The following is a 23,964-nucleotide window of genomic DNA, read 5'->3' as shown; positions in this document are numbered from 1 at the left end:
CCTAATCAGATGATAAAGGAATTAACCCGCTCACTCGGGTGTTGCTCACGCTTTCTGAATTTTTGCCTCCCAGAGGGATTATGTATGGGTGGAGATGATGAGACCTGGCTCTGCTCAGCATGAATAAGAGAAGCCTCGCTGCTGTCTCCAACTACCTAACGGGGGGCTATGCTGGAGCTGTGCAGTAAACCACGCAGACACAGGTTGCCGCAGTGGAAATTGTCACGAAAATTTCACAACTGGCCCGTGCCTACCGAGGAGAGAGGCTTGGACGCAAAGGATAGAGTGACACTTTTATTCATGCTCATGTGGTGGGCATGGATAAAAGTCAAATTGCAGCACCATGGGTGCAGTTTTACACACGGTACCTATACTTTTCAGGCATTCAGATACAATGCAGTCAGACCAATTGCCACTTAACACACACACACAACTGTTTTGCAACATGACCGTAATTCTACGGCATCATCATCCACCCGCTTCTCTCTGGATTTAGGCGCCCCTGGGGTTGGTTTTGCAATGGTTACTGTCATGCCAGGATGTTTTCATGGAGGTGTTAGAGGGGTGAGGATGCCAGTAGTCCAAGGCGTATCCTTTTTTCTTGGGGGGGGGGGGGGATATAATTTCTAAAGTAAATTTTGCAGGCCTGCGTGAATACCCATCTTGAAGTTAAGGTGTACGTTGAGGAAGGGCTCCTTCTGACCCGGGCGGGGGGTGACGATGCTGCAAGGACATCCAGGGAAATGATTTCTGGGCCAGCATCACCCGGGGGTTGGGAGCGGGGGGGCACGGCAGCGCTCTTCCTCCCGGCGGGGCTCAGCCCCCGGCCGCCTCGGTGTCCCCCGCCTCGCACCGCCCCTCCCGCCCCCGGCCCGGCCCCGCGTCTGGGCGGCGCCGCGCTGATGTCAGGTGGCGGGAGGCGGCGGGGATAGCGCCCGCCGGCCGTGCGGGCAGCCGCGGCCCCGCCATGGCCGGCCCGCTGCGGTCGCTGGCGCTGTGCACCGCCGTGCTGCTGCTGCCGCCCCCCGCGCTGCCGCGGAGGCCGCCGCGCTGCGGGCCGCCCTGCAGCTGCTGGCGGGAATCGGCGCTTTGCGTGGGGGCGGCGGGGGCTCCGCGCAGCCTGCCCGCCGGCCTGGGCTCCCTGTGAGTGCGGGGATGGAGGCACCCGCGGCGCCGGGAGGAGGAGGAGGAGGAGGAGGCGGCGGCGGCGGGCGGGGGGGATGCGGGGCGGTCCCGCTTGATGGGTGGCTTCTCTTTTTCCAGGAGCCTGGTAAATGGGACCTTCTCCGAAGTCAAGGACAGGATGTTTTCCCACCTGCCCTCCCTGCAGCTGCTGTAAGTATGGCCCTGGAAGAGACAACGGCCAATTAGCGCTTTGTCCCTTCCTCCCAAATAGAGTTACGGGTGCCCTTGCAGAAGGGAGGTAGCGGGTCAGTCCCCAGCTTGTGCATCCCTGCTGATACAGCTGCTGTTTCATAACAGAGGATGCATTTCCCGCTCATAAACCACTTCACAGAACGGATACTTACTTCCTGATGGAGGAAAAAATGTTTTCGGATGCCTAAGTTCCTTTTTTTTTTTTTTCTAAAATCCAGCTTTAACAAGTTCAGGGCAGAGTTTTGCCCCCTCCCATCACGTGGTAGTTCTCACTCACTTTGTGCCCACGAGTCTCACATTGGCTTTGGGACGTTGTGGCCGTGATGGAGGGCAAGCAGAGGCCGCTGGGACACACCTCAGAGGACAGCCGCCGTGGGGGAAGCACTGGTGGTGTCTGCAGCATGACTCTGTGCTTCAGCATCTGACTTGGAGGGCAGCCCCTCAGATGCCTTCTGACCTGATGGACCTACAGGCTGGATGGTCCTCTGTCCCAGGGGACAGTGGTCCAGCACCCCAGCTCTGCAGCCCTCCCTCCTCCCTGGCCTCAGGCAAATCGCTTGGTTGTGCCCCTGTTGCAGTCGGGTGTGTGCGTTCAGCTCTGGTAGCCTATCCAAACTTGCTTTAATTTAGCTGTCCTGGGAGGCAGTAGTAGGGGAGGCACAGAGATGCAGGGTGTGGTAGAACCCCCCTGGGGAACCCAGATACTTCTTTCCCCGGTAGCCTGCAGAGAAGCCATGCGCTGCCTGTGCCTGGCTAGCCCAGTGCAGCCTCCTGCAATGCCCAATTCCAAGCGGACCCTCCATGCCTCCCCCTGTAAGGACCGGGTTACCCCCAAAAGCAAAGACACGTTGCAAAGCAAAATTCGGCAAAAAGAAGCAAGGCACCCTGGAAACACAGGCTAAGTGCTTGCCACAGAGCTAGATGCTAAAATCGGTCTTAGCAAGAGACAGTCCCTCAAATTATTTGGTAGCATGATGGGCAGCCTCTCCTCGGGCATGCCCACCTCATTCTCAAAGGCCTGTCTCACTATTTGAGGGGAGCAGCACCCTGTGGAGAATGCTGGGGAGAAGTGGGCAAAGCAAGGGGTGGAAGCTTTCACCTCCTGTAGCGTGGCACTGGTCACAAACCCAAGTTTTTGTGGGACTTGGGAGCCAGCACAGAGCCCTGGGTAGAGGGCAGGGGGCTTTGCCCACCAGTGAATGGGGCAAACAGCAGACCTGTGCCAGCTGGGAAGGACAGGGCTGAATCTGAGGGTGGGCTGAGGGAAACCATGCGTGGAAAATGAGAGATGGGGGCATCTGGCTTGCTTTGGACAGTAGTACTGGGAAGAGGGAGGAAGAGCAGATGAAGGTTATCCCTCTTCCTTAGCTGTCGTAGGTTTCCAGGAGGAGATGCTGGGGTGTGCGGGGTAGTGGGGCAGAGGTCAGTTGTTAAGAAAGTCAGAAGTTGCCCATGTCACTTTATGCAGTAGATCAGATATGGGAGCAAGAGGGGTTTGCCACTACCACCACCACCACTACTTTGGGCCCTGACAGATTTTGTTGGTTAGTGTAATTTGTGGCTTTTCCCTTCGAACATGAGAAAAAAGAACGGTTAAATGGCAAAAGAGAGACATGCATAACTGAGCACTTGGGTACCTCAGGACTCTGTCTTCTGTGGCAGTAGCCACAGTAAAATAGTAAGGCATAGTAAGGCAAGGATTTATTTTTGATGACAGTCTGCATCTTTGTCAGATTTCTTTGGGATAATTTAAGGAGCATTTGTCTGGTATTGGCATAATAACTGAGGATCACAGGGAAAGTTTGCATTTCCTGTTCATTAGTCTTCTAAATTAATTTTAGTAAAATGCCTAAAACCATACAAAACCAGTTACTCTAATAAGGTGGTTCATGCAGACATATTCACTCATTGTGGAAAATTCTGAGATATTCCAAAAATTACTTCTTTTGTGTAGCATTCGACTTTTAGACCAAATAAGAAGTTTTGCTATTTTCTTAAAAGGAGATTGCTCTCTGTGCCTTTGAACATCAACATTGGACAGCATCTGCTGTTGTGCTTTGATACAGCAAAGAAGGAACATTGCTGGCAAAGCCTTTCTGTAGCATCCTTCTCCCTGACCACCTTGTCCTGGCTCAGGTGACAGCCACTCCGGTGCAGCTGTAACATGTTTTGTCCCTGAAGTTCACGTGGGTGGGCAAGGCAGTGCCTGGCGCAGGCAGCACCGCCGCTCTTCCTCGCTGCCTGCGGACACAGGGCTTTGCTTTGCAATGGTAGCAGGACTCTCTGGCTCTGGTGGTTTGGGCACTTCTGTGTTTCCAGCTGACAAAGCGGCGTGAACAGAGTGCTGTCCTCCCATGCCATGGGCTGTAGCCCGTCTGCAGGTCAGGCTTGGAGCATCCCCCGGGAGCACAGAACGAGCCAGCGCTGATCCACCAAGACTGCATAAATGAGAGCTGGTGCTTGTACAAAACGGCTCCCCCCTTTCTGGGAGCTCAGGAGTGGTGCTGAGGTGGTCTCCTGAAAGTTTTTGGTGTGGCTGGAGGGGTGGTAGGCAACTGGGGTCCACACTCAGCAGACCTACCCTCTAAGGACAGCTTTTCCTGCTCAGGGGACCAGAGGGTTGAGGGCCGTGTTGCATTTAACCAAGGTGTATGGCACAGCGAACATTTTTCCTGCGGAGTAGTGGACATTAACTAGCATCACATTATGCCTGTGGTTTTTTTTTTTTATAGACCATTCCACCATATTTTATGTGTGCTGCATTGGTGGGGCAATATGGGCTTGAGTCAGTAAGATTAGTTTGGTCATGGGCAATAAACACAATGGGCATAATCCAGTGTGTCAAGTTTTAATGTGCTTTTCTAATGCCTGCTCTCCGTTTTCAGCTTGCTGAACTCCAACTCCTTCACTGTTATACGAGATGATGCATTTGCTGGTCTCTTCCATCTAGAATACCTGTAAGTTTGGTATTTTATGTCTTCCCCTGTCCCTTATAAATCAAGATGTTTTGATAAGTTGCCAAGACTCCTGCTGTGGCGTCTTAGTCTTTACTGTGATTCCCAGGAGCAGGGGAGATGAAGGATTTATGTGCCACTCCTGTGCAAATGTCCTTTACGGTGGCTCACCATTTTTCAGAGGTTGCAGTGGATTTTTAAAATATGCCGTGAGTGCAAGGTGGCTCTGTGCAATTACAGTACACCGAAACAGCCCTGCTGAGCAAGAGCTTGTCCTGGCTTTCCAGAACGGTTCCATCACTGTCACGGGGTTTTGCACCTCAGGAAGGAGGTGGGGAAGCCTCTCCTGGCCTGCTGGCAGCCTGAAGAGGAGGTGCAGAGTATCTGTGTACTGCCCAGAACAACCCTGGTTACCAGACTGCTTCTCTTCCTCCAAAGTTTCCTTTCCAACTTTGCCTTTTTTCTGATATCCCATTTAATGCCTTATCTGGCATTTATCTTTATCTTATAAATAATGATAAATATATTAATATATATTTACATAATATAAAAATATAAATTATCGTAATTATTTATATTATTATTTACATTTCTTTAACTTTCCTTTTCTTTACTTAGTTCACTTCTTCGTTTTTACATTACCTTCATTTCCCAATCTTTTTTTTTTTTCTTTTAGGACACCCTTTTTTATTTTACAAAAAGTATTAGCCCTGGTACCAGGTTGTCCTCACTTCATACTCCAAAGGACTGCCATTTCTCTGTGTTACTGGACATAAGCTGGTATGTTTGAAACTCTGAAAATGACCTGCAAAAAAATTCATCTTTCCACCCACCTTCCTGTGCTGAAAAGTAGCTGTGGAAGACATTTCTGTCTTTTTCTAAAGGAAGACCAATGCTCGTAAAACTGACTCTTGCTAAAGTCTGCAGGCAAGTAGGTATTAAGGCGGGGTGTATTCAGGACTAATAGTCTGATACATGCGGAGCAGCCAACAATGGAATTTGCAGACCAAGAAATAGAGGATAATGGTAAATGTTATATGCTGAAATCCACGATTTAGGTACATCTGGATTTTTCAGCAATAGTGAATTATCTAATCATTCTCTTTTCCATGTGTCTATGGTAAAAATGAGAAATTTGCAGAATGTTTGAAAAAAGGAAGAAAAACATTTGTATGTTGTTTCATTAATGACTTGCTTTCAAGTGCTGATGAGCCTAACATGGAGCGTGCCCCAGTAGCACAGGCAATCGTAGCGGTTGCATTGGTAACTATAGCCAGACCCCCTTGCCTGGAAGAAAAATATCCTGCCCCTCCTCAGCTGGTCAAAGGGAAAATCTCTGTCCCTTGTTGCCAGCTGCAAACCAAGTTGCAGAGTGAAGACTGGTAAAGCCTCACAGTTTCAGTTTCCTTTATCAGCGGCTGAACAAGTGGTCTCGGTTAATGGTTGTGGTCACCCTCCCTGCCAATTCCACAGAGCTCTTCCTCCTCCCAGCAAATCATGCCCCCGCCGTTTGGGAACTGGGTGTGAGCGGCCTTTCTCTGGGGTTGTTTTTGGCCATGCAGCCAGTAACACCATTACAGCTTCAGTAACCCGTGTGTCTCAGTTACCAATGGTCAGACCTTACAGGGATTAACAAAACCCCACTGACAAACAAGATCAGCACCCACTGGTGATCAGAGTGGCGTTCCCAGGGTAGCATCTCTTTGAGGCCAGGTTTGGCGACTTGGGAATCCAGCAGATTACTGAGTCCCAGCCCAAATGTCCATCATCTTGCTGCAGTGTGTTCCGTGAAGCCGTGTGTATTTGCACAGACCGGTGAGCTGGCACTGTGCGGCGATGCCAGGTGCCGGTGAGGGTGTCAGGAGGCAGTTTGGCTCTCTGCTCTGCAGATTAAATTCGTGTCCCCAGGCAGCCTTGTAACTGAGTACGGCTGACCCTCTTCTGACATCTCCCATGCAGACACAACAGTTTCTCATCCACACCCTTTGCCTGCAGGCAGGGTCACGGTCACTTCATGAGGATTTTGGCTATGACTCAACGGCAGGACCAAGAGCACTTGCCATCTCCTGCAACCCCATCTTGAGTCTCTCGAGAAAAGACCTTCGCTCATAGTGTTTTTTCTCTATTTCCCTGGAAGGCAAACAAGGATGCATAGGAGGAAGGAAGACAGTTTTATCTCATAAAACCTTTTATAAAGTCAGCCTGCAGTTGTTTTCATCCAGGTACAGCTGTACAACACCTTGATGGCCACCTGGCTGCAATTGCTTTGCAGGGCTGATGGTGTATTTAGGGATGCGTCCTCAAGTGCTCAGGGATCAAGATGCTCAAATATCAGCTCTTTCTTTGAATGCTGACGTGCAGTCAGGAGGAGCAGCATACTCCTGGAATCAATATGTGCCTGTCATTATTCCCCCAGCTCATGGGCCCGTGACTTCTGTGCAGCCGGGCACCCTGCAGAGGTGGCATCCCGGCTGGAGAGAGCTGAACTGTGGAGCAAGAAGAAAAACAAGGCAGTGGTCTTGCCATTTATGCAGACTTCAGATGTCTATCAGTATGTAGCTGCAGTTCACACCACGGCTCTGCGTGCAGCCACAGGAGCTCCCCATCAGTGTCCATCTGCAGCCTGGGCAGCCCCGGCACTGCTGTGCTGCCCCGTGGTTTTAAAATGCAGGCAGTTTGTGAGAGGAAGGTAGGACTTTAGCTTCTAAAGTCCATCTCAGAGGCCTGTCCTACACAAGTCTCTTGCCTCACATAACACACCCCAAGAAGAGTAACCAACAGAGGAATAATGGTTTTTGCTTTGTTCATTTTGTTCCTCTTCTGCTGGGTATTTGTGTCATGCGCTCTCCCTTGTGCTGCCCAGTACCTGCATTGTTCCTTGTGGTCCACGTGAGGAAAGGGGAAAAGGGAACATGGGCAGCTCCACCAAGGCTTCTCTACCTTTAAGTCTGAAGGGGTGAAACAGAAACCTGCTGAATTTGGAGGCCATAGGTTAAAGCGCTGGTGATGCTAATAATACTGCTAATGAAAGTCTTTTAAAATACTTTTTGCCTAGATTCATTGAAGGAAACAAAATTGAAACCATTTCAAGAAATGCATTTCGTGGCCTTCGAGACCTGACTCACCTGTAAGTTATTTAACACTTGGCAGATTAATTTGTACTTGAACAAAACTCTTCTGGGGGACCGCTCATTTTACTGCCACGTCGACAACCTCCCTCCCCCTCTGTGCATCAGCTTCCTTCTGCTGCCAATAACGTGCCTTTCACAAATTAAAAATTGGCCTTTAAAAACCTCCTGCTCGGGCAGCGCTGCGGCACGTGCGGCTGCCTGCGCACGCTCGCAGCTTGTGCTGGGGTGCGGCTGTGGCCTGTGGATGCTGCACCGGTACCGCCGTGATACCACCCGCCCGTGATTAACATTCCTGTTTCTTTTCAGTATGCTCAGTGATTGCTCTGTGTGTTACATTTGCACCTGGGCAATAAAAAAGCTTTCTATATTTCACTTTTACATGAGCTTAAAGCGATCTCCATTCTTGGATGAGAATAATTAATAGGTGCCTGTTCTTCGTAACTATTAATAATGCCCCTGTCTGGACAGCACCAGTTCATTAACAACCTGTAAGTGAGCTCAGACTTCTTAAGTGTCAGCCAGACAAGAGACAGCAACGATATTAAGCTCTAACTTTCTTTTCTAGTTCTTTGGCCAATAACCACCTCAAAGCTCTGCCGAGGGATGTCTTCAGTGATTTAGATTCTTTAATTGAACTGTAAGTAATGAGAATCTTTCTACCGACTGCCTGCTTCTGTCACTGTCTTACTCTGAGTTTTGTGTTCTGCGTTTGTGTGGTGTTGTATCTGATATCTGCGCAGAAGAGAAATGTGCATATTGCTGTTCTAGCTTTTCTCGTTTTAAAATTGTTTACTTGGTAGACTCCTCTAAAATAACTGCTATTTCTCAAATCACTGTTGCTTCTCGTGATGCTGTACATAGCTTGCATTACTGTACTTCTTTCTGGTGTTGCATTTAAATCATTTTTCAGGGAAAGGGAGAAAATGAATTTTAAAACTACAGTTTCTCTGAACATTTTTTCCTGTTATTGTTGCATGTATTCCCTGAGATTATTTTAGTACAAGGCATTCATTTAAAAAAAAAAAAGCTTTTTTTCTTGTTTTTGTGCAGCTGTAGCACATTGCTGAGCTACTGTCAGTGTTTTCTTGTCTAACTGAGCTGCTAGTCAGCTTCCCCTATTTTTGGCCTGGCTCTCCCAAATAGCAAAGTATAATTGTAAGCCACAAAAATTGCCAAGGGATCGAAGAACAGGTACAGTGCTGAAATTGCACATACATTAGTAGGGGGAGGTTAAATTGACTCCACATCAGCAGCGACTCTAAAAATACAAGCCTTACATCCGTACTTTAATGTAACACAGAAATGGTTCCAGCAAGGCCACTCTGTCAACCAGCGGTACTGGAGTAGTTTAGTGACGGAATGGGATTTATCCGTGTCAGTGGTAGGTGGTGGGATGGAGGCTCGCAGCAGACAGCCACACGGTAAAGGATTTATTACGTTATAGTCCCAATCCTATGAAAACTTATAAATGTGAGTGACTTCACATGTGAATCACAGTGCTCTATTAGTAGGATTATACGTGGGCGTGTTTCCTAGACTGAAACTGTTTTTCAAGGACAACACTCTGAAGGAGAGTCCGTAGTAAGAGAGTCCGAATAGAACTTAAGAAACTTTCTTGTTCTCAGTTCAAAAGCAATTCAAGGCTACTCAGATATTTTTAAATTCAGCATGTCAAGGTGATAACAGTTCTGTAGTATTCATATTGCTATCAACCTTTTCAAATATGTTTATTTCTGTGTGTTTTTTAGAGATTTAAGGGGAAATAAATTTGAGTGTGACTGCAAAGCCAAGTGGTTGTTTTTGTGGTTAAAGATGACAAATTCCACTGTTTCTGATGTCCTGTGTATTGGTCCAGCAGAATATCAGGATAAGAAGTTAAATGATGTGACAAGTTTTGATTATGAATGCACCACTACAGGTATTCAGATAAATGTATATTTCTAAGCACACTACAAATGGTTAAATATCAGAAGTTTAGACTATACCCTTTGGCTTCTGTGAGCATGACCTGGGGGGAGGAAAGGGTTACATACAAAGCACTTCCGAGTACTAGAGCAAGCATAAAATGGGAAAATTACATTCTGAAGCCAAAGTAAGTAGCGAGTTTTTATTTGGATTAAGTGATAATGGGAGAAGAGCTCTGTCTATTCATATTCCAAAAGACTTGATTATGACTCACTTTGTGACTTAATTTTCATCACAGAATGCTTTCTATTATCTGGAATAAGGCCATATAGTTATGGCAGATGAGCTTCCCAAAATCTCTGTATTTCACAGAAGGCAATGAAAAGAAGTTCAAATAATGTGGCTATATCTGTTATCTTTATTCAATAGGCCACAATTTAATAGCATTAAATGTGGCGGCAATACTGCCAGCAGTTCTTCATGGAACTCCATTAAGTTGTAGAAAAATGTCCAATAATATTCTGACTACCGTCTTGTTTAGGAACTTGATTTTTACTTTAGGGAATATAAAGCATGCTGAAGGAAGTGAAGAGAAACTTGCATGTGGTTATGCTTATATTTTATGACCAAACAGCTGTAGTTACCTATCTGTAAATGTAGTCACATCATATAGCTGAGGATATCAGCTGCGAGTATTGTTTTTCATCTTTCATGTATATGATGTCACACTCTGCCTTTTTTCTATACAGTAATATCAGAGGCATTCGAGCTCTCATCTGTCATCAAGGCAGTCATCATCATTAAAAGACAACAGAAAAGTTGATTACTAGTAATGTAAAATAAAGTTGCAGGGGACAAGGTATGAAAGGTAATCCCAAGGGCAGTATGTAAAGGAAAAGAGAATGACCTCAGAATTCAAAAATATGTCAGAAGAGCAGCAGAGGTAAAGCACGATCATCTGCTACATAAAAGGGTGTCAAAAACAGGAGAGCAATGTAGCTTAGAAAGGTACCAAAGTTACGTTACTCTGTTTGCCACCAAGATGCAAAAGTACAAAGTAAAAGCAGGTTTATTTCATTTCAATCTGGTTTAAGCAATTGTGCAGCACTAACAGCGTGCGAGAACAAGCCTTATCTACTGGGTCCTCAGACCTATACTGACCTACCTGCGCTCTGTCGTCTCTTTGTACGTAGAAACCTAACTATAAAGTTGCTACAAGCAAAATTCACCCTTTTTCTGCTGTAAGTGAAATTACACCAAGCATACATCTAATTTTACATGCGGTAGTGTTTGCTGGGGAGTGTTACACGGTGCAAGGATTGCCCAGCTGAATATTTGTTCAATTGCCATCAGAGAAGTGCTCTTGCGGCACAGCATATAGCTGTAATACACGCTTCAGACAGTCAAGGACGTTTACAAACCAGTCATTCTGTGGCTGCTGTGAGGGCAGGCTGTGTGCCTAACCCCTCTGGCCTGGGGGTAGGCAGCAGCGGGCTTCCCAGAGCTCCAGTGTGCAGTGAGGGTGGAGGGTGCAGGAGACATGGAGCTCTGGCATCCTTACAGAGTGTCTGAGAGGGACAGACTGCATGCAGAAATGACCCATAAGAGTCAAAACAGAGATAAGTAGAGTAGAAATGCAAATCTTCAGGAACGTGTCACCTCTGAGACAGCATCATGTCCCCTGCACTGAACTGGAAGTTACCTTGCTTGGGGTCTAACCCTCTGGTGGCCTTGGTAGTCTGTGGTGTCAGGCCACAGCTGCTTTTTCCTTCTCCGTCATTGCCTCCCCCAGATCCAAAGGGAGCATAAATATGCCCATATTCATTCCTTGAGGATTGATTAGTCACAGGCTCAGGCTTGTACCATATTTTGAAGTAAAGCCGCATACCCTGTAGGTGTATTCTCCTTTCCCAGTCAGTGACAGGTGCTCTGCAAACCTCTTTCATTCATGTTAGTCTTTAGTATTGTATTTCCCTCCTTTGCCAGGTGTGATCATTTCTGCTTTCTGGTACTCTGTGTCGAGCATGACTGGACGTAGGATGTGGTAACAAAGCAGTTTGCTTGGTAAAACATGCATCTCGCTGGCTCTATCAGTTCGTTGCGTCCTCTGAACTGCTAGAATGGTAACGGGAGGAGAGATGCAAAGAGGTGCTGCTGTATTAAACAAAAAGCCAAAGAACAAAATGCTCCTATCACTTATTCACTGAGAAGGTGATCCACAGTGTCAGTGATCTGCACTTTTAACTCTATTCACGATAGCATCTCTCTTTTCCATTTCTCATGGCTTGCATCACGGAAGCAGGTTAAGCTGTTCCACTTAGTTTCTTGTCTTTCTCTTGCAATGGTGTGTGAGGGGGCTGTGCTGTGGCTGTACGCATGGCAGGGGAACGCGTACCTACTTTCAGGAGACTGGAAAATGGGCCTTGCGCTCCCACAGTCACTGGAAACAGGCTGTGTGTGTGCCTGGCACCTGCTTTGCCCAGACCTGCTGGCTGAGCTTTGAAAACTTGGTTTCCCCTTTCTTTACCTATCTGGGACTGTATTCTAGAGGTGTCCTCTTTTTCCCCACTGGCTGGAAGGAAGGTAATTAGCAAATGAAGAGTTACCTGCTCAGTACTCACTCCTGTGCTGGAGGTCATCCATGCCACCATGGTGGGACACAGGAAGGGATGGCTAACGCTCCCTGAGAGCACCCCAGGTCCTAAGTAGCCTCACCTAGAGCACAAGTCTCCACCATGGAGAAGAGGGGCAGTGAGGTGATGGGAATGACTGGTGGCCAAGTCACAGGATGCAGTTTAGGAGCTGCTGCCTAAACAGGTCATTGGTCCCCATTCTCTTCAGTGTCCTCCAGCATTCCCTGCACGCTTCCTCTGCTCTGCCAGCATCAGCGCTCCTGTGTGCTGGACTCAGCCAGAGCAGAGGCTGCCGGGTGGGAAATCAGCCCAACAACAAAAGCATAGGGTCCCTCATCTCTGACAGCTCGTGCTGTTCAACAGCCAAAGGAGCGGAGGCAGAGCAGGCGGCTGGAGGATGGGGGGACTGTCCCAGGCCTCAGCCAGCAGAAAGCAGTGTCAAAACCCTGTGTCTTGAGCCAGAGGGAGTATCGGGGTGCATTGGGGTGAGGAGACAGCAACAGCCCGTGCAGCCAGTGGCACAGGGAGGAAGTGAGGGCGGTGCCCTTTTCCCTCTCCCATGCAGGCTGATCCAGCTGAAAAAAGTGTTGGGAAACATCCCCCTCCAACTCTGTATTTACTCTATGATCTTTTTCTAGCATTAAGGCAGGCATGTGGACCTGCCTGTAAGACTAAATCAAGTCCCTAAGACCTACATTTTTAGCAAGCCTGATGTGGCAGCATCTCTTTACTGTTCCGCATTAGAGTATGGTATTTCCAACTGGTGCTAAAAACAATGTTTATTGCCTTTTACTGATTACAACTGATTTTCTTACCCATTTTTACTCATCAAGTGACATAAAGAGCCCAATGGCAGGTACAAGTAAGGATAGCTGTGCAACACCGAATAATTTCTGAATGAGCAGTGGGTTTTAACACACAGACTGGTTTGTTTTAATTCACAGATTCCCTAAAAATGTTTCACAACTGTTCAGATTTCAAGATATGTCTTTTTCAGCATTAGTTTTTTTGGTTTTTTTTTCTCAAGATTTAAAAAATATTTTTATTTTCTGTGACTGTATCTGCTATTGTCCATCCTTAGCTACCTTTCATGATTTATCACCTACTTTTACTTTCTGCATACTTTGGTGTCAGTTTTCTCCAGTCTTTTTATTTTCCCAGTGAGAATGAAGATAACTTTCTTGTTCTCCTACCAGCCCAAACTCTATTTATAATAGTCTCTCGAAGAATGGAGGCTGTCATTTCTTTTGCAGCTGTAGATTCTGCTGTTTGTTTAACGGTAGTCATCTATCTTTATCCTCCAGAAGTGTAACTTCTCAAAGGCAAGGCTTTCAAGCATGCAGAGACAGAGAGTTCTTAATTCAAAAACAATTATTTCATAATGCACCAAAATGAGGGATTCAAGTGAGAACTTAATTACCATTTCACCGAAATCCCTGGACACTCAGGCCCTTCCAATATAGGAGTGCATGGTGAAATCATCTAGCAAATGGAGCTTGAAACACAGCAGTGCATGATTCTGCAGAGAAACTCCATCATAGTGGAAGATGCATTTCCTTTTCTATACAGCTATATCCATACATCACTTCAGCGTGGGCCTTTTGCCACGTTCTAGACCCAAGTGCTCGCTTTTCCTTGTCAGCGCTGCTATACCAGTTTCTTTTTCTGATAATAAGGACCTTGCCCAGCTGTCAGGCCCAAGATCAAATTCAGACCCAAGTCTCCTCACTTTGCCCCGGATTGGCTCTATGCTGGCTACTGACTTAGCCCAGGGTGAATTTTGGAGTTAAATCTACAAAGGCACTTGGATTTTGAGATGAAATCTTGAATTTTGTAGTTACGCTCTTAGTCTTTACAGGTTGCTCCAACTCCTCAGTCTTCGTATCTAGAATAAGTTTTCCACCGGATAGTAATTTGCAGGTTGGTTGTATTTTATGCCTAAACTACTTTACAATGCCCCATAAAATGTTATGTTAACCGAGTTTTTGATTACACGATTTTGTCTACGGTCTAGCAGAAATGGGGTTATCCCCAGGCAAACTTCAGCTTATCATTTCACTTTCTGCCTGGTTTAGCATAACACAAATTGCTAGTGATTAAATTTGCATGACTTAAGAAGTTATTGGACTTCAGCTGGAAGTTGCTGTCTCTCAGCTTGAAAGTGATTCTAGCAAGGCCATTTCACTTGACGGGAAAGCAACTTCCAGCTGTGGGGAAAGAGACTGCTCTCCCGATATCCTGATTTCATTTGTACCAGTCAGCCTAGCTGGAAAATCTGATTTCTGCCACTATTTACCTATTCGATCTCCTTGGCAACTATATTTCCAAAGGTCAGTTTATGAAGCCTAAAGCAGGAGAAGCTTTCCCCTGTTGCTGCATGCCTAATGTGAGCACTGACACTTCCATGCTAGCGTTATACAAAATCCAGAGTATTTAACTCATTTTCAGTGCTAATTGTTACAATCAGCAACCACTTACTCTGTGTTTCCAGCAAGGATGTACCCTAATTGTTGTAAATGTGTGTTTCCAGATTTTGTTGTTCACCAGATTTTGCCCTACCAGTCAGTTTCAGTGGATACGTTCAACTCAAAGAATGATGTGTTCGTAGCCATTGCACAGCCCAGCATGGAGAACTGCATGGTGCTGGAGTGGGATCACATTGAAATGAATTTCAGGAGTTATGACAATATCACAGGTATATGAACTCTGGGATTCCAGTCGCTGATGAACTGTTGGCGTTTCACAAGGATGAGATTCATAGATGGGACCAGCTGATGGTGTTTGCCCTGAATCTCTGTTGAAATTGGCAGGTCAAAGCGTGTAATGTTTGGACATGAGTGACTTCATGGAGTAGTGCATCTTGTTAATACATGCACATTTAACCTCACTGTAGCACGCAAACTAGGCTTTTTTTGGTCTGATCTCGGAAATTGTTCTGAAGGCGCAAACATTTGCAGTGAATGTCGCACCATGGCCCAGCTTAGACACTCGCTGCCTGAATCACACTGCAAGTTAAAGCGTAGGCTAAAGGAGCCCTCACTCTTGCCGAAGTGCCTGCAAAATAGAATATAAAAATATTCTACTGCATGTAGAAGGAAATAGGTCTGAAGGATGCATCTAGGGTACGCTGGCCGGGAAAGCGTGTTTCACAGCTGAACGATGACAGAAATATTTAAACCATGGTTGTTACCTAAATAGATGTGCTGTAAAGCTTTCACATTTACTTTCCATTTACAAACATGCTAAATTAACATCCTGGCCAGTTACTCATCAGACAAAACCCCATATGGATGCCAGATGATTTTCTAATGTTAAGAAACGTTCTGTCACTAACCAACACTCGTGGTGCTGTACAGAGCTCAGTCACACCATGACAGCAGAGTCTTTAGAGCTGTTATACACTGCCTAATTTCCCAACTACTTCAAGCTACTGCTTTTGAGGTCTCACAAGCTAAATCTATCCACAGAGCACCCTTTCCACCTCTTCCTGTGTGATAGATTATTTTTTACCTTGCATTTGGGGAAATAAAGAGTACGCTGCATCCTCATCTGGTCTTGTGGGAAGTCTACAAAAGCAGCAAGCACCTATCTCCTCAGATCAACTGTGTGTCACTAATGAAAGTTTACGAGGTGCTACCCTTCTGTCAGGAAATTTTGGAAAAGAAAAATTTTGCTTTTTCAGGTTTCATTGTGTTTTGGTAGCTTAGGAAGAAATATGTACCAGTGGATGTAAATTGAGAAGTTGATGGCCTGAAGAGAGCTAACAGAGCTCTAGAAAAGTTCTGGAAATGAAGTTGAGAGTTTAGGTCATTTGCAAAGACAGCTGTTTTCTGGATGTATTTCATCTTCCTGTGATTGACATGATTAGGATACATTTCTGCTGGGTACTTGTGTCCTAGCTCCACACACAGTGTGCATGCCGAGACTCATTTTTCGAACAACCATCCTGTGTCCCTGGAAAACCCGAGCTTAAGCTCTGGGCTCTGAAATGTGAGTGAGCGAGAGGCAGGTAAAGAGCCTTTTGTGGAGCCTAAAGAGCACTTTGTAGAGCTCACAAGCTGGCTAGGTGCTCCTTGGGGAATTTAATTACCAACTATAAGCTTGGCATTCAGATGGCCAAATTTAGCCCTTTACAACATGGGCTTATTGACCCGACCTAGTTGTCGGGATTGCCTGTAGAGTCAACATGCAGAGAATAGGTGTAGCTGTTCTCTGCAGAAGGAAAGACCTACAGGCCAGATGAAACATTTTCTAGATTGCTTTTTGACTAAGTTAGTCCAGATAGAGCCTGGATGATAAGCTGAAGCATTTGTGCCTACGCTGCAGATACCTTACGGTACTTGAGATGAATCCCACCCGTCCTTCACCAGAAGGGTGGTAGATCATCCGAGGCTGGCTGTGAAACACCTATGGGTAGGGGGCCAGCACAGATGCCAGGGCGAGTCTGCTGTAGTGACTGTGACCATGCACGCACAGAGGAGCGTGTGCAGATACTGTTCTACTTAAACTGTGTGCTTTAGAGAGGAATTCCTCTTTTCTTCCAACAGAGCCTTTTGTAAACAGTCTGGTTGTTGCTTTTTTGATGTGGATCTTGTATAGTGACTTGACATTCTCAAAACAGACCACAGCTCAATCTGATCTAATCTGGCAACTGCAGTGTTCCTGAATATTTCTAGTTTAACATAATCTCAAGAAGACTTAACAGAAACAACAGAGTTAAATTTATCTTTTTCATCCCGCTGTCAGGTGATATATCCACACGACACATCAGTATTTCTATTTACAGTACCAAAAAGCTGACTCTGGCCCTCTTGTAGCAAGAAGAATAGACTGTATTTCATTCTTCTAGTAAAACTGGAAAGATAGATATTCCAGGAATAAGAGAATTTCAGATTCCTGATCAGTCATGAGATAAGAACTCCTATTATTTTGGAATAAAAAAATTTGGCTTAAATAATTGTTTTGGATAATAGGGGGCACATGTCTGAACAAACTATTCTGGATAAAAAGGAATGAGCATTTTAGGGTGCATCATACTTGCGCACCTTGGAGTGGCATTTCCAGCTTTTGCAGTCATCTTTCCAGTTGTTGGGGAGAAAAAAGTATGAAAGAAGGCTCTGACAGCATGTGGTAAAAGACAAAATAACAACATGGTAAAGATTTCAAAAAGGGGTGGGGTAATTTGGTAATATCTCTGTGGTTTAAAAGGTGCTTTGTACTGTGCTAATATGTGTGCTTTTTTTTTCCTTTGGGCAATAGGTCAGTCCATAGTGGGATGTAAAGCCATTCTTGTTGGTGACCAAGTCTTTGTGGTGGTGGCACAGCTCTTTGGTGGCTCACACATTTACAAGTATGATGAAAGCTGGACAAAGTTTGTCAAATTCCAGGATATTGAAGTATCTCGCATTTCCAAGCCAAATGATATAGAGCTTTTTGAGATAGACAGTGAAATGTTTTTTGTCATAGCAGACAGCTCTAAAGCAGGTTTGTCAACAGTGTACAAGTGGAATAACAAAGGATTTTACTCATACCAGTCCCTTCATGAGTGGTTCAGAGACACTGATGCAGAGTTTCTTGACATAGATGGGAAATCACATTTAATCCTCTCTAGCCGCTCCCAGGTTCCCATTATACTCCAGTGGAACAAAGCGTCCAAAAAGTTTGTCCCACACAGTGAAATCCCCAACATGGAAGATGTCTTGGCTGTGAAGAGTTTCAGGATGCAAGATAACCTGTACATCACGCTCACGAGATTCATTGGTGACTCCAGAGTTATGAAATGGAATAGCAAACAGTTTGTGGAGATACAGGCTCTTCCATCCCGAGGAGCCATGACACTGCAGCCGTTCTCCTTCAAGAACAATTACTACCTAGCCTTGGGAAGTGACTACACCTTCTCCCAAATATACCAGTGGGATGTTGAAAAAAAGCTCTTCATGTTATTTAAAGAAATCTATGTGCAAGCACCACGGTCTTTCACAGCTGTATCAACGGATCGAAGAGATTTTTTCTTTGCCTCTAGTTTTAAAGGAAACACTCAAATATTTGAACACGTCATCATTGACTTGAGCTTATGAAAAGCAGCTGGAGTGAAATTTATGTGGAATGACATTTATACACAAGCAAAACAAAGAGAGACCTTTCCAAAAACAGGGTGCACCTATGGAGTATGATGACATTTTCTGAACTTTTCAAACTTGCATATTAATCAGGGATTGCATTTACTTGGTTACTGCATGACATGTCCATTTTATCCTTTTTCAAAGACACTTTGCAGTCTGCAGTCATTCAGAGGAGAGTGCAGTGCATTAGGATTAATGTTGACATCTAAGAGAATGATGTAATTTTTACCCAGAAAACTACCTTGAATGAATTGAACATCTCATAAAGAAAGTGAAAATTAAGCAATATAAAGCATAGAAATTATCTTGACTCTTAAGCTAACATGTTAGTAATGATTTAAAGATTAGAGCCAGTTCTTCAGGGTTGTTGGTGATTTGTAAAAACAAACAGCAGCAATCCAGGATACACTTTATTTTGGTTTCTTGAGGTCTGTCTTCAAAATCTGTCTTTGTGGTTTATAGTAAGTCTGAGGCACCATTTTAATTCATTGTGGATTAAAGGGAAAGCCAAATTCTATTGCCATTTTTCTTACAATATTCATTATTTCAGCAACAAATTGTGCATAACAAATAGCCCAGCCCACAGTACTGGGTAGCCAGGAAAAGAAGGTATATATGTCACTTGTAGACCATGAGATCTTAACAAATTAACATAGACAGAAGATAACAGAGGTCTGCTTGGTGCCATGAATGAATCCACTGCAAATGCCGTCCTCTTTTTGTTTTAATAGGTATTCCAGAAATTATCCCCATTTTGTCCTGATGATCCCAGTAGATTCTGGGACGTTTTAACAAGTAAATCTGTTGTGACCTCTCATTTTAGAAGGCACAGCTTAAGCTTAGCCTAAAACATACATCTATGTGCAAGTACTCCATGCTGTAGCTCATCTGTATGCAATGAGATGATTTATTCTCCAGCATTCTCCCCCCAGCACAGCTCACAAGCAATAAATTCAGATTTTGGTTATCACAAGCTGTATTTGGGGAATCCTCCTTCTGGCTGAGGTTTAAATCTCACTTCAGTATCACCAAGTCTTTTGAAACCAAGGCAGCTGGAGCTGTTTCAGGCTAGTGCTAACCCTGGCTCCAAGAAGGAGGGTTTCCTCTTGGTGGCTCCAGGCTTTCACTGGGTTGCCAAGCCGCTGAAGGTTAAACAGGAGGATGTGAACTGACCACGCCACATTGGTGTTTTGGGTGACTACAGGCTAAGGCATACAGTCATCCTAAATAGGTAGTCCTGGCACACAGAGCCTCTGTCAGAATAACAGCAAGGGACTCTTTTCCCAGAAAGGCTCTCCACCATCCTTACTCAACAAAGCTGTGTATCAGAGCCCTTGTTTGTTCACTTACACAATATGTTTTTTTTAGTTTTCACACCACTTAGCATATTAGGTTGTTTTATCATGTCTTGCTGCTGCACTGCTGCCTTGGATAACAGGGAGGCTTTGCATAAAGCAGGTGGAGCAAAGGAAACTGTCCTTTATTCCTTCATACCCAGGGCTATCTCACCATCTCTGTACTGAGCGAGCTTCATGTTTTTGTCCTGGATATGTAAAACATGGTCTATTGTCACAAACAGAGATTTTCTCGCAGGCTTTCTGACATGCAAGATGTGAAGAGTGCTACAGAAGAGCATTATGCTGAAGGACTCCCGTGAGGAGTAATAACCTACCGGTGACCTGGAATATCACAGCCTTTCCCAACGTTTGCCTCGCTGCTATGAAATACAATTATTACTGTCAGAGGCATAACTAATTTTATTTTTTTTTAGATGATTTGTTAATTTTTTCCCTATGGAGGTGCTCATCCTGGTTTTATTTTTAATTACATTGGCAACTTAGCCCATTGAACCATCTGAAGTATTCCACTCTGCCTTCCAAACCCCAATGTTGTGTCAGTCCCATTGGTTCAATCCGACCAGTAGATGCAAACCAACCCTCTGCAGCAGGTTTTAGCAAAAGCTGTCCTAGGATTAAGACAACAAATCTGACAAAATGAAGAGATGATTCATATGTCTGCCAGTGAATGCAATTTCTTACCATGTTCCCAGTTTACTTTTTAAAGCAGGTATGGCTGGCAAGTGATGTTTCTTTAAACTGTGTTGTGGGAAGGCATTTTTTTATTGCTTTTCTGTCTGGCATGCATGTTTAAATAGAGTCAGATATTCTGCCAAGGAGGGGCATTTCTCAGTGAGCCAGCACTTTCTTTTAGGGCTCACTGCTAGTACCATTCGCTCAGCAAGGGGCATCAGTCGAAGAGCTAAAAGCTAGTTTAGAGAAATTGGATCTTGACATTTTTTACTTGAAAGGAAGGAAGAGGATGGAGGAAAAGGGCTTGTGTATCCAATACCAAAAGATTGTACTGTTTTGAGAGCTAAGGGGATTTTGAGACTTGGCTATCAAGTTGAATTAAATTAAAATGGTCTCTGCAGAGACAGGCTTAATAAAGAGGATAAAGTGATCCACAGGAGTCTAGCTCGTTCACACGGGACCAGAAAAAGAAAGTGAGGGAAATGAATTCTGCAGGCAGGCTGCTGCTTCTGCTGAGTAGCTGTGTTGGTTGGTCAGACAGCCCAGCTCAGCATCCCTCCCAGCTTCAGAAGGTCAGACGGTGGCCCACCTGTACTGCTGAGTTAGTGCGCAGGAGGCCAAAGCAGCTAAGAGGGAGGGCAAAAACACCGCTTGATGAAGAAAAGGGGTTACGGTACCTTTTGCAGGATTAAACAAAGGCAGGGTCTCAAAAAGACCCCTTTTCTGCTCTTCCTGCTCTCACGGAAATGCTGCAGGATACAGCCATAACAACAGAAATCACTGTGTCGAAAATACTTTCTGCCTTTCCAAATGCAACAATGGTTTTGTCTTCATGGCCTATATTCTGTAACAGAGATTTTTTTTTTAATAGTAAATAAACTATGCATATTCATGATTTACTGCAACTGTTAGACCATCAGGACAGTGAGAAAGGATAACAGAACATGCCACCTGGTAATTTTTAATGTATTCTAAAATAGACACAACTATGTAAAAACAATAGTTTATATAAGCATAGATTTAATGTGCTAGCTACAGTGGGAGCATTTTAAGGCTGTATATACATAGAGCTTTTTTTAGGAAAGAGGAGCTGATGCAATCTGTGTTACTGACACATGTATGTATTCTTTCAATATATGAATAAAATGTAGTTAATGAGACTAATAGTGGTGCGTTGTGCATGTTAAAATATCCACACTGCCAGAGGGATGGACAAGATGGACAAATGTGTTCTTGTCCATTTATGATTGGTTTTGGCTTCTGAAAACGTGGAGTAAGCTGCGCTCAGCTTAGTTAAATTCAGTTTCTGTGCCTGAGGTAGTTGGGACCTCAAGGTGTTGCTGTTCCCTGGCTTTCCCTTTCACTCTTTCCTTACACCCCATCTAGTGTTAGCAAGTATGTAATGCATCTATTACTATGATTTTTGGTTCATATTAAATTCAGTTCCTTCCTTCCTTCCTTCCTTCCCTCCCTCCCTCCCTCCCTCCCTCCCTTCCTTCCTTCCTTCCTTCCTCCCTTCCTTCCTTCCCTTCCTTCCTTTCCTTCCTGATCTTCATTTTCAAAATAAATTTCAAAATGTAAGATGCTTAAGCAGGTTTTTTACATGCAGAGTGAATAGAAACCAAGCCCTGAAATTAATCCCTAGATTTTCAGATCATCACTGTGCAGTCTCTTAAGATGTGTTACATTTTACTGAGTCATTGACATTTACTCTGAAATTGCAAAACCAAATATAAATCTATCAACAGCAAATACACTTGATTTAAAGCAAGCTTTGAGCATTATCCACTGATCCAGCTAGTCACATACACAGGGAATAATTCTTTTTGTTTCCTCTTCTTTCTTCAGAGACAGTGCAATTCTCTGTAACTAATTATAGGCTTGTGCCATCAAAGACATGTCTGACATACCATAATGGATGCAATTGCTCCGGGATCATTGCTTTCCTTTTGGGTATTCCATTTTTTTTATGAGTCAGCAGCCCTTGTGATGTGGTTCACTCATCATCAGCTCAAACATCAGCTTCAAATCAGCACCGTTTCCCCACCTGCCCTCCCCCGGTTTCTTTGTCCTTGCCAGGTGAACATTTTTTTTCCACCCTTTACCACCTTCTTCAAATCTTCCTCAGAAAGCTTCTCTTCCTCCTTGAAAGTCACAGCAAGATACCAAGAGAAAAGAGTTCCCAAAGAGCAACGCAGGGATGATCACTCCTCTGCAAATTTCAAGGGGAAGACAGAGTGGAGTCTTTTTGAAGGTTCAAGCTGAAGGCAGATGGGTACGAAACAGCTGTAAGAGTCCCAGTCACCCCCTCTGAGTCCCACTCCCTCCCATCCTACAGACCTGAGCTGCTACCACTGCTCGCTCTTGGCAGCAATGCTCACAGCCAGGAATTACTTTTTTTTCACACCCTAACCCAGAAGAAATGGATCTGAGCTGCTAACACTGTTTTTCTTTTTTTCCTAGTATATGAAACCAGCCCCTTAACCCCTTTCTCATTCTCCATACAGTCCAGCCTCCTTTTTGAGAAACCGCAGGCTAGATGATCTAACGGGCTTCAAAACTGACCTTCAAAGTCTGACAAAACCAGCTGGCCACATGATGTTAGAGCCTTCACAAAATAAAAGACTGAGACTGTTAAAGCATTTCACATGATAACTACATAGACTTAATCCACTCCCCAGTACCACTTTCCCCATAAGCCATTGCCATTCTTGCCACATAGCTGAGGGACATTTGCAGAGGTGTTTTGCAAAACCTGGAATGGGAGGAAGGTTAAAGGGAGATGAGGTCCATGTCATGAAGCACTAAGCAAATTCTGCTACCTTTAGGTCTGAGTGGATGGTTTGGAGCCATCCATATACATGGTGGGTATCTGCATACATTGTAAGTTGGATGTGGTTCCTTACAAAGCCATGGATAGCAAAACCAAAGGCAATTTGAACCTAATGTCATGGCTCTGGGTGAAGAAAATGTTGAAGGGAAGCACCTGGCGTTTCACAGTGCCACCTGGGAATGACACAGATGTGTGATGCACTTTGACGAGCAGGCAAGGGAGATTTATTTTTTACAGTCTCTGGGATGGATTGAAAGAGAAGCTATGGGTCTTGGAAAGACTGGATGAGCAATTTCTATAGACATCTCCTTATTCCAGTTTTGCCATGTCAGTGAGGTAGCCTAGATGGAGTTTGGTGGAAAGCAAAGAAAGCAGGTGGCAGAAGTTTAATATAAGTAATATTGAAGTAGAGGTTAGAAAAGTAGAGATGGTGAGGCTGTAGACAAATGTTTGGTTACCTTGAAGGAAACAAATGACATTTTCTAAGCACAGACATAAATCAATGTGAGATCAGGGAATCAGGGAGAACAAAAAATATGTTTCTAAATAAAGGAAAGGAATAGGAGTGACAGCATATGAAGTGTGAGTTTACTTAATTGCTGAGAGAAAGTATCTAAGTGCCTTTCCAAGGTCACTCAGAGAATGCAATCCACATCATTTTACTTTCCAGAGTCACCCTAGTTTATGCTTAATTAAACTATGCAAGCTCTGCACACTCTAGAAAATGCCCTTTTTATTACATTGTAGGTGATTTGCATTTCTGAAGGGCATTTGGGAACCATGACATCACCAGAATGAAGGGCTTCTGGTAGCATTGCTCCCATTTTTATTCATTTGCAATTGTTGACTTTTATTCCAAAGTTCATTTCTATTTCCTGCTTGGACATTAGCACTGGATTGTACAAAAATGCTCATTTTCCAACTTCAATGGCTGTTCCAGTTCTTCTGATTCAGCAGCCCCTTGGGGCTGACTCATCCT

General features: G+C 44.6%; 1 protein-coding gene across 1 annotated transcript; it reads left to right on the top strand.

Annotated features, from left to right (window-relative positions):
• Nucleotides 1–918: 918 nt before the first annotated feature.
• LGI2 (leucine rich repeat LGI family member 2) lies at nucleotides 919–21,312 on the top strand. The gene is made up of 8 exons (XM_064449238.1): nucleotides 919–1,143; nucleotides 1,264–1,335; nucleotides 4,263–4,334; nucleotides 7,387–7,458; nucleotides 8,028–8,099; nucleotides 9,211–9,380; nucleotides 14,531–14,695; nucleotides 17,260–21,312. Exons 1-8 carry the CDS (start codon nucleotides 968–970, stop codon nucleotides 18,075–18,077), a joined length of 1,617 nt encoding a protein of 538 aa, XP_064305308.1. The 5' UTR covers nucleotides 919–967; the 3' UTR covers nucleotides 18,078–21,312.
• Nucleotides 21,313–23,964: the final 2,652 nt, after the last annotated feature.

Source organism: Phalacrocorax carbo, chromosome 4 (assembly GCF_963921805.1).
Source record: "Phalacrocorax carbo chromosome 4, bPhaCar2.1, whole genome shotgun sequence".
In the NCBI taxonomy this organism is placed as follows: domain Eukaryota; kingdom Metazoa; phylum Chordata; class Aves; order Suliformes; family Phalacrocoracidae; genus Phalacrocorax; species Phalacrocorax carbo.
Note: the sequence above shows the minus strand (reverse complement) of the source record. Positions and strands in the feature narration are given on the sequence as shown.